Here is an 11,611-nt window from a genome sequence, read left to right on the forward strand (position 1 = left end):
TGAAAAAATGTATTCACAATTTCGGATTAATAACTCTGACATCGATTTAGAGTGATAATATATTTAATTAGGGAGTAAAAATCGAGCTAATTTAGACATCCATAAAATACAATCCTTTCGGCATGATCTACCTTCCCAAATCTTGACGGTTTTTACTGAAATTTCGATTCGATGATAAAACTACGAAATGTGTTTTTATATTTATAAATTTCTGTCGTCGTTCTTCAAATTTTCGACTTTCTGTTAGATTCGCTCGGTTTTCCGAACTTCGGTTTAAGAACCTTTCCTGGTACGATTTGCATCAAACGGTTCGGGCCCCAAGTAGGGGACAGGCTGATCCAACGTTCTTTATTTGTGTAAATGTCATGCATGTGAGCCTCGCTGCTGTTCGAACGATCGAAATTCGGTTCCATGACTGTAAATCACACGACAAAAAAACACAGACAAAATATCACCGACAAAAAATCACACGGTGAAAATATCACACCGACAAGAAATCACACAACAAAATATCACCCGGACAGTATATCACCATTAGATTATTAAAGGTTTCAATTAAATTATTTTGGGTTTCAAACAAACCCAAACGGACAAACACATACATCCGTACACAAACAAACCCAAACAGTCAAACACATAAATCCGCACACAAACAATCCCCAACAGACAAACACATACATCCCTACACAAACAAACCCAAACAGACAAACACATACATCCCTACACAAACGAACTTAAACAGACAAACCCATACATGCGTATAAAAACAAAACCCAAACAAACAAACACATACATCCCTACACAACAAAATATCACACGGACAGTATATCACCATTAGATTATTAAAGGTTTCAATTAAATTATTTTGGGTTTCAAACAAACCCAAACGGACAAACACATACATCCGTACACAAACAAACCCAAACAGTCAAACACATACATCCCCACACAAACAATCCCCAACAGACAAACACAAACAACTACACAAACGAACTTAAACAGACAAACCCATACATGCGTATAAAAACAAAACCCAAACAAACAAACACATACATCCCTACACAAACAAACTTAAACAGACAAACACATACATCCCTACACAAACAAATCCAAACAGACAAATACATACATCTCTACACAAAAAAAATCCAAACAGAGACAAACACATACATCACCACACAAACAAACATTAAGTCTCGATTAATTCGTGATATATTCGTGATTTGCCTCCATATAATAAATCGATGAGATATTTTGTCAGTTATTTTTGGTCTTGTGAGATTTTGTGTGCGTGATCTTTTGACGTGTGATATTTTGTGTGCGTGATATTTTGACGTGTGATATTTTGTCGTGGTGATATATTGTCCGTGATATTTTTTCGTGTGATATATTTAGACGTGCTACCCGAAATTCGATTGTAGCTCCTTATCTAAATAATCGAAACTGGATCGATGCTTTAAAATTCTGTTTATCCAATTGTACCCTGCTATCGAAAGTAATTAAGATTGATATCTTTACGATCCACATGAGAAATTGATGTTCTTATCATTCGAACTCAAAAATAGCGGTTTTTTGATGAAGTTTGCTCGAGTTTAATGGAATAATGAAAAAAAGCGGAAATTTTAGCTTTGAGAGTTAAATTTAAAATTATTTTAGATCAAAATATTGTATATCTGCCACTGAATTTTTTTTTGGATTCATCGTATAGACGAAGAAAAATAATTTATGAAAATCACAATTTTTTTTGAAGCACATAATCAAAGAGGCTTGAGGATACGATGCAAAAAAATTCTCGGGATGATTGCAAATTATTTGAAATAAATTGACATTTCTTACCCTCAGCTACAGGGATAGATGAGTCCTGAAAATATTTCGTGATATGAGTTTTTTTTTTAATAACACTGAATTTTATAATGTAAGAAATTGTTCGAAGTGGACGAAAACTGGGCCACCGTAATAGAGAGTTTACGGTAAATTTGTGTATTGACCTGAGCCTGAGAGACGGTGATTTGCGATTATTAAATCCAAAAAATTTTCTCAAGTAACTTTTTGGACTCTCGTCATTGTTACGAAGAATCTTCCTTACATGTTTAGATAAATACGGCGTTTTATATCGAATATTTTTTTTATTACGAAAAGAATACGCACCGGCGCCAAACGGCGCAGTAGCGAAATGATTGTCCAAGATGGCGACAGGCAGAGCCGAGTACGCGGAGCGGCGTTTCTGCAAACTAGAAAAAAAAAGAAAATCAGAGCGGCTTGACGGCCATTACCGGTGGTACCGGTGCTAAGCGTCGCTTTGTACACAGTAGCGGATCCTGCGGCTTGTCAGTGCGTTTACTTGTAAACGAGGATTTTCGGTGAATATTCAATCCGTACGAGATGGTTGATGTTAAAAATAATTCGGAAGTGTTGACCGACGCTGAGGCTGAGCTGTACGATCGTCAAATACGTTTGTGGGGTTTGGATTCACAAAAACGGTGAATAGAAAAAAACGGTCTTGAACCTAACCTACAATTAACCGGCGTCTCTTTTGTATTCGCCCGGTGTTCAGATTTTCCACTGTTACATTGTCGTTTTTATTTTTTCATTTTTTCAATGAAAACCTCGTCAATTGTTGACAGTTTGAGGGCTGCGAGAATCTTGCTGGTTGGCCTCAATGGTTTTGGTGCCGAAGTAGCGAAAAATATCATTCTCGCTGGTGTCAAGTCCGTGACGTTTCTCGATCACAAAAACGTCTCTGAGGCAGACACTTGCTCGCAGTTTCTCGTGAGCAAGACCGATATCGGCAAAAACGTATGTTCCAATCACCTTTTTCTTTTTTTTTTCAATATTCCATGGGCTCGTGTCCGATTAGAAACTCGAAGAAAATATTTTTCTCGTATTTTATTTCTACAAAAATTGCATGACATTCACTCAATCAAAGTGTGTTTTGAAGACCTTTTTCCAATGTGCTGCATATTTAATTTGTAATTAAAAATGTTCAGATGACAAGAATACAACCATTCTGTCAGGAGTTCTTCAACAATAAAATCGAAAAGAGTTTGTTTTCAAAAGAAAAAAGATTTATATTTCACACAATAAATTTACAAAATTTGTAAAAAGTTTTTCCAAAATATCAACCTGATAAAAATAACATTTGAAAACGTCAGAAAAGTAGGTTACCTTGTTATGAAGAGAATGTAATTATATAGAAATAAAATTTTATATAAATAATATGAAAGAGAATTATAAAATCCATTATACAAATTTATTCATGTATGCAACTAAAAGAAAATTTATTCCTTTCAAAAATGGTTGTTGCTCATGTATGACTGGAAAAGATACTGCAAATGTTTCCTATAACAGAATGTAAAGAAAAATTGTTTTTATTATCGACCCTCATAATATAATGAATATTACCGTAATATTAAGTCTACCGGAAAGTTCTGTCCATTTTTAGAATAAAACAAAATACAAAGAAAAGGACAGAACTTTTTGGTAAACCTAATGTAATGTAGAGACTTGTAATGAAGCCTCAATTGAGTTTTATTTCCAGCTCAACATTATAACTAACACTATTGCTGTGATTGCAGCGAGCCGAAGCATCGCTGGAAAGAGCTAAAAAATTGAATCCTATGGTGGAAATTGTAGCTGAACCTGCAGATATTGACAGCAAATCCGTGACATTTTACAGCGATTTTGATGTTGTCTGCGCCACCGAATGCACAATATCTCAGCTCATCAAAATTAATACAGCCTGCAGAGATCATGCTATCAAATTCTTCTGCGGCGATGTTTGGGGAACTTTTGGTTATACTTTTGCAGACCTTGGTGTACATGAGTTCGTTGAGTAAGTGCATTAGAATTTGGATATTCTCTGCTTTAAGTCAGAAATAATGGCACGAGCCGAGGGAACGCCTTGGCACAAAAGTAGAGCACTGCAACACCGCTAATCTGATTGTTGCAACCCATAATTAGTAATTCGGCATTTGTAATGAGAAATATAGGCTCACTATTGGTGAAAATTCATAGTAAAAGTTCCTTGAAGATGAAATAACTATTGAACTAGTAATCAGAAGTTACAACAAAAAAAGACATTAGCAAATGATCAACGTCTATTGGATTACTGTATACGAAGAATGCACAAACGGTTTCAGTGACAAACTAATTGTACAATTATTTATGAAAACCCACGACATTGATCTTACATTTCATATCGAGCTTTGGGAAACATTTTGTATGTTTACTACACAATTTTTTCTTTTCGTTAAAGAGATCTCGTAATCTAGTAATTGCATTGGCAAACTGACATGGATTTAAAAAAATCTTAATACTGTGATCAATTTTAACCCTTCAGTGAAAGTTTCGAGTTCCTGGGATGCCTCGTTCGAATTAATAAAAACAGATTTCCGAATTCAACTCAGACTGAGGATAGATTTTTTCTTAAGTTTCCTATTTTTTAATTTTGAATATTTGCCAAAATGTGCGATGATCATTGCAATCAACTTTTTCCCTGTATTCCGAGCGATTTCATTCGATTGCATTCGATTTTTGACACTTTTTCGCACCACGAAATTCCAGAGATTTTTAAATGACATTTCGTCTGTGAGAGTGTACTTCCCACAAATGGTTCACCAAAGTAGGGCGTTCCAGGAGAGGTTAAAAACTGCGAGGCAAACCTATGTTTATACAGGTACGCTTTCCAACGCAGCCACCAACTCGGTAAAGCGAGATTTTCGCCGAGCGCATAGTGACGTCGAAAAGGGAATCATGCAGGTCGTGCGAATATGCGAATAAAAAGAATGCAAAGAATGTGCGCGAGTCCGGCATTCCAAAATAATTGCACAAATGCTGCAAACTCCCAGACAACGATGCAAATCGGTTCTATTTTTTGTTTGATTTCGCACAAATAAATTATTTACATTTTTTGTTTATTCATTCGAGAGATGAAATCATGTGAAATTCTGTTTTTTTTTCATTGAATTTAAAAATTTTCATTCACCAAATTCCAATTTTATCGTAGTAAAAGGAAAAACACAATTCATTACAAGGGAAAATCCGAGCTTTCTTTTGCCGTTATGAAACTTCAAATGTCTTCATTTTCCAGGGATGTTGTGCAGACCAAGAAAAAACCTCGGACAGATATTGGTGAATCGGCGAATCTCAAGGAGAAGATCGAGAGTTCCACAAATGCTGTAAAGAGGACCGAGATTTTTGTTCCTTTCGAGCAAATTTTGAACGAAAAAAATATTCCTAAAGATTCCGAGATGTATTATCTTATGCAGAGTAAGTATTTATTAAGTTTTTGTACTTTTCCGGCAGAAATAACATGCTAAAAGCGTAATACGAGGAATACCACCTTCTCTTTCTCTACTTGAAAATTTCCACTCCATTCATTTTTTCAACGATATATTCATCCATTCCTTCACGAAAAAATATTCGCTTCTCGATGAAAAAAAAAAAAAAATCAACGTTTCTGTCTCTGAACCCTTCCAAAAACAACTTTCAAATTGTTTTTTTCTAATGATTTTCAGTAATGCTCAACTATCGTGAAATCTATGGCAAAGATCCTCTGCCAACCGAGAGAGATTCACAGAATTTGGTGGACGAAGCCCTCGCTGTGATAAGCGAAAACAACCTCGACGAGAGTATAAAAAATCTCATTAAGTAAGTAATAAAAAAATACACATTTTCTGTTATCAAAATGAATTTCCCTTTTTCAAATTCTATTTTTTTATTTATTTATTCCGCAGAGGAGATCTCTACGCACAAATAAGTCCAGTTTGTGCGATCGTAGGTGGTGTTATGGGACAGGAAATAATAAAAGCGGTATCACAAAAAGAAGCGCCGCACAATAATCTCTTTCTATTCGATCCTGACACGCACTGCGGCAAAATTTTGCGTCTCGGACATTAGCCAATATCACGAAAAATGACGAAATCGCTAAATTTGCCAAAATCTCATACTCATATACAATCCAAAGTATCACGTTTCAAGCACAAGAAAAAATCGTTCCGATGTAAGATAATAATAAAAATAATTCGCTATTTCGCGAAGAGCATACTCGAACAAATCGTAGGATACTTTTTTTTCCAATAGAATCCATTTTTCCTCGATTTTTTTTTCTGTCAAACGAAAAAAAAAGAAAAAAGATTCAAAACTATTGGTTAAAACTGTTGCATTGCGATTTCTATTTTTCTTGGATTTCGAGGGACTCGATTTGTTCTAAATTACTCAGATCGATCGTTTTTCATTGAATTGTGCCAATCACATTTTTTCAAATTTTCACAAAACTCGCTAAAAACGCTCTTTATATGTGAAGATTTGGGAAGAATCAATACTCGACTATATTAATCAATATAGCAAAAGGGCGTTGGGGTTTAAAAAAGAAAATTGGAAAACTCCGTTGTGAATGTTTTTGGATGCTAAAACGAGTCTAAGCGAACCGTGATTTTCATATAAAAATTCAACTGACGTTCATTGAACTGAATAATCAATGAATAAAAAGATCGAGAATCCTCGCGAAACTCGAAAACAATGATTTCTCAAACGATACTGCATTTACGTACAAATTTTATCCTGATATACAAAATGTAACGGAGACAGTGCGATCACAGAGTAAAAATTTCGAGCATAAATTTAGTGAGCATTGACTGAGTATAGTGAGAATCAAAGTTACTCATTCATCGGCGTCAAATGAAATGAGTATTGTTTTGGAATGACACTGTACGAATTTTACGGAATTGCGAAAAATGTAAAAGTACGTGGGAATTTTCCGAACGAATCGATTCATTAAATCTGAACCATTGTATGAATTGTTATATAAATTACTGCGAATAAAGAGGTCGTACTGCCTTAATAATTCGCGGAATTGCAACTCTCTCTTGTCAAATGATTCTCCCTTGATATGAATGTTTATCTTATTTCCGTAAACAATTAATTATCAACTTTTGGAAAAAAAAACGAGAAATCGATTGAATGTGAATGCATTTGAATCCGGACTGAATTTCAGTTAAATAATCAGGAACATTTCGACTTTTTAAAGAATCCGAATTATCGAAACGCCAGCTTTTTGTAATAAATTGAATATCAGCGAATACAAATTCATCAAATAATTTCATCAAGAATTTCGTACAATCAAACTCAATCAATATTTCTCGTCGCTTCGCATTCAAGTATTTTTTTGTCAACACAAATTTCTCATGCAAAATTGTCTGCAATATTAGCAGTCTTTGTTTTTTATTATTTACTTTATTTTATCTTCTTCATTAAGCGACTTTGACACCTAAACAAATAATATTTTGCTTAACGTTATTTGCAATTCAAAAAAATGATTACACAGAAGATTGACTCAAATTGTAATAAAAATTCTCTTCTGTGAAATTTATTGACAATAATTTTCCTTAGCTATTGTTTTTATCCCATTCACAATTTGTCAAGAACGAATCTGAGTCATGGCCATGTCAATTGTCAGTGTGACACTTGGGAACAGACAGACCAACTTTAGAGTATTGTAATCCGACTCTAGCTCCCTGGAGCTACGAGTGATCTAATGGCGAACCAATGTGAATCCTGAAAAAGCGATGGCAGTGAGCAGCTAATTTGCTCATCAAAATTTTATATATTAAAGTATACAAGAAAACTCAACTTATTTATACGCTCAACTTATTTATGCTCAAACTTATTAAGTTATCACATCAGTAGTGAGATAAATATGTCAATTTTCATATTTAAAAATGATGTAAATAACTCTGTTTTGAAAATTACTTTCAAAAATTATAGTTCGCGTGAAATGACGATGAAAATAATTTCGTACGACGTCGAAGTGGGTTTTAAGTAGACGGAAATAATTCGAATTATTAAAGAATCGTATTCGAAGTTTCTTTGCAATCTTGACCGAAATGGAGAAAAAAGAATGAAAAAATGTAGAACGTTGAATCGAAACTTCCAATCGTAAAGTCGAATTTTTCATATTCGTATCTAATCACGATTGAAATCGTGCCCAAATAAAAATAACGTTAGAAGCTTGTATTTATAAATGGTATTTACATTTATTCAGACACGTTTGCTTCATTTTTTGTTTCCTCTCTTCGGCGAGAGTTGCCTCTCTTTATATTACGGTGACTCTGCAAGCACGCGAAATTCCTGTTAAAGGTGCAAATATTCTCGCAACTAGCTCCAAGTCACGCCACTTTATCCGCTATCTATTGAGCCAGTCCCAGACGCGTCGGGGGTGCGGGGCAAACGAAAGAGGAAATACTTCCCGTGACTCATGTAAGGAATGTACTCTCGTATCCGCGAATCCAGGCCGTCTAACATAACGTACTAATGCACATATATATTTATTGGATCGATCGATATGACACGTAGACCCTTTGGAATGCTAAATAAACATCGCTACCCGCCGCAGCTCACTATTCATTGCTGAATTAGTGACTGATAATTCAACGTAAACGTAAACTTTTCAAATAATTGGATTTCAGATCTGAATACAATTTTTTGAGAATTCGAATGTGACGAAGTCTTATTTTTGTCAGATTTCGTTTCATCAAATCGAAATTAGACAAAATCTCATTTTCATAAAATTTCATTCCTTTTTTTCTTTTTTTTTACTGTTTGATTATTTATTTTTGTTTTTATATTTTCACTGGCTGTGCCTACGGAGTTTGCCTGCTGCTGATAAATTTTCCAATGTTGAACGTAATTTTGAAGTTTTTCTTTCAACAAAGTACCAAAAAATAGATTCTCATTTTTTTTAACTTTCAATCTCATCACGTCTGATGGCGAAAAATTACCGTCGTCAATAATCGTCAGTCGCCGATTGTTTTTGTTTTCGAATAATCTTCAAATGAGTAATTTATTGTCAAGTATTTCCATATTTTTCAAATGCTGATCGATCATTTAATTTAAAAATTGAAAAAAAAAAATACTTAAACTTCTGTTCCAGCTTTTCGTAACGATCAAAATATCTGCTCCTGAAATCACAGTTCAATTCATGATTTTCGATTTCGTGAGAGATTCACGGTCATCGATTTCGAGCTTTTTGATTGAAAAGCAGCAAAAAAAGTCATCTTTGTCCTCAGAATCTGCTTAAAAGAGAGAAATTTGATTTTCTCCGAAATACCTGAAGTTAAAAAAATTTTTTAGGTCATTAAGTGAGTTTAAAAAAGCAGATAATCGATTCTGCACAAAAGTTTGCAAGAAAAAAAGTCGGTCTTCTTTTCCAGAGACAAAGTGAATCGTGACATAAATTTCGAGTTTGTCCGGTGTTGTTGTTTCGTTGTGGAAAATAGGAGAGCAGACCCGAGCGACTTTAATACATTTATTAGTCGACCGAATGGTCCGGATCGAGCGTGTAAAAAGAAGAGTTTCCATACGTGACTCTACTGTTCATTGCTTCTTCTGTGCTCGTCTCTTCGTGAGCGAATTCTCATTTTGCTAAAGTCCTTGCAGCAGTCGGGTTTTCCACCAATTATATAAATTCTTATCAGTTCGTCACTGCATTTTCTTCATTAGCTTGCCCGACTGCTTCGCACAATTTTCTGCTTTCTTATTAAGTAGGTAATCGTAAAATTGTCCATTTTTTTCATTAGCATGTGCAGGAAATTCGTGCCCTTATTTAGTTTAAAAAAAAAAGACAATCTCTGGGATAAAAATAATCAATTTCAATGACAATGTGTTGGCTCATTCGAGAATAAAAAATCTAATTTGGGAAAAATCCTTCGACGAATCATGATTCGATGGAGGGGTTATTATTTTTTCATTGTTCTCCAGGAGGCAAACAATGTAAGAAGCCCAAGGATGGCAGAGTCAATAAACGGGGGAAATACATCTCAAAGAAGGGAAATAAAATATTTCATGGGCCAGTCTTTACGCTCGCGAAAAAAGGGATATTTTTCCTTCGGTTAAGTGCATTAACAATATAACGTAATAAAATTCAAGTGGCTTGCTGCAGTTACGCCACTTTGCCCATTTCTCTTTTTCTCTCTCTCTCTCTCTCTCTCTGCCTCGCCTCCTCCTTTTTGCCTTTCCCTTCCTTTTTAACGTGAAATTGTAGTACTCGTTGACTTACTCGTAAAAATACGGAGTATACTCGTACAACAATGTCCGAGAACGAGCACACGTCATCGAAATAACGGCTCCAACGTCGAGACGCGGTAGACCATCGACGAAACTCACAACCGCGAGTATTTTGACCTCGCCAACCGTTCTAACAACCCCTTTCAAATTTTTCCTAACCACTTTTCCGGTTGTTGACCGTGTGTTAATTTTTTTTACCTGTACCCCGCTGTATATTTCCTGAAAATAAATCACCTCGAATATTTATCTAGACGAAACGTACCCTCGAGCTGGAAACGTGCCAATAACAATAATTTCATTCACGTCGATCTTCAAGGAGGAGTATTCAGAATTGTGAAAGAGGAAGACATGTTTTTCAAAAGTTTACAACCTTTTTTTTTATCGAAACAATGATCTTCGACTGCGAATACAAAAGACTGGAGTTCGAAGCAATTGAATTGATTCTGAGTGAGTAAAAAAGGCAGTGAAATAATCTTAACTCAGAAAAAACGGTGTTTAAACATCCATTTTTTTGAGTTTCTTCAAGGCAAATTTTGAAAAATAGCCAGTGAAGAGTTCGTTCAATAATCATAACCGAGGCGTATAGCGGTGGTGCGAAACTCTTGGACGTAAATCCCTCCAAATGCAAATACAGTGATTTTCACGAACCCTCGAGGAAGATGCATTGTTCGAGTCTTATGCACACGAAACGTTTTTCTTAAGGAAGTCTTGAAATTTACACAGAGTTTAAATGGGTAGTCGACTCACGCATATCAAATTTTGAAGAGTTCGTCTTATTGATTATTTGGATAAACGTGTTTAAATATGAAGAAAAATACACAGGGTTATAGGAACTGTGCGTAAAAAATTGTTTATCTTTCCATATAACGAATAAAAGTTTCTTACGAAGTTTATGAAAAAGTACATAATAACAGTGAAGTAAATAATGAAGGTTTGGGAAAAAGTTCGAGACGATGGTCTTACTAGTGATAAAGATACATTACGTTAAAGATTGAACGAAATTGGTAACGAGCACTCGTATAACCTCAGGTTTGCTTATTTCGGCATTTTGTTTCTTTTTGTCTTGGGCCATTCCTGTCATAGCCTTCTGTCTTTTTATTAAAACTTTTTTCTTGATACATTTCCCTTTGTGCTCGTTAATGCGATTTTTACATAAAAACTATAGCATTTTCGCCAGGGACGAATGTGAAATTTTGGGTCCAGTCAGTTGTGGAACCCCGTTCAATTAATGGCTTGTAATTTCATTCGTCAAAAGATAGGTTGAAAAAATTTAATTACAATTTCGAATTAAGGAGTTTCGGTATAAAAGTCTAAATATTAAGAAATTGATCAAACTTGGTGATAATGTTGTTCAACGTCAAGTGCAAAAACACAATTTTTTTTCAAAATTTTCTTCTACTTAGTTATCGAGTAATTACGCATTAAAGCAGATTTCTTATGCCCGGAATGTATTATGAAAACGCTATGCTTATACACGTGAACTTTAGTGATCGATTACTCGATAACTGTGTAGAAGAAAAATCTTAAAAAATTTGTATTGCCAAATTTG

General features: G+C 34.8%; 1 protein-coding gene and 1 long non-coding RNA gene across 2 annotated transcripts; one reads left to right on the top strand and one right to left on the bottom strand.

The window, feature by feature from the left end:
* Positions 1-151: 151 nt before the first annotated feature.
* On the bottom strand, positions 152-2,136 carry LOC122414445 (uncharacterized). Its single transcript, XR_006261761.1, has 3 exons — positions 1,989-2,136; positions 1,837-1,861; positions 152-415 (listed from the first exon to the last, which is right to left on the bottom strand). It is a non-coding gene; the product is annotated as an uncharacterized lncRNA (long non-coding RNA).
* A 114-nt stretch (positions 2,137-2,250) lies between these two features.
* Positions 2,251-6,844, top strand: Aos1 (activator of SUMO 1). The gene is made up of 6 exons (XM_043425715.1): positions 2,251-2,480; positions 2,625-2,796; positions 3,576-3,832; positions 5,090-5,268; positions 5,517-5,649; positions 5,736-6,844. The coding sequence occupies exons 1-6, from the start codon at positions 2,383-2,385 to the stop codon at positions 5,896-5,898; spliced, it is 1,002 nt and encodes a 333-aa protein (XP_043281650.1). The 5' UTR covers positions 2,251-2,382; the 3' UTR covers positions 5,899-6,844.
* The last annotated feature ends 4,767 nt before the right edge of the window (positions 6,845-11,611 follow it).

The sequence above is a fragment of the Venturia canescens genome, chromosome 8 (assembly GCF_019457755.1).
Source record: "Venturia canescens isolate UGA chromosome 8, ASM1945775v1, whole genome shotgun sequence".
In the NCBI taxonomy this organism is placed as follows: Eukaryota; Metazoa; Arthropoda; class Insecta; order Hymenoptera; family Ichneumonidae; genus Venturia; species Venturia canescens.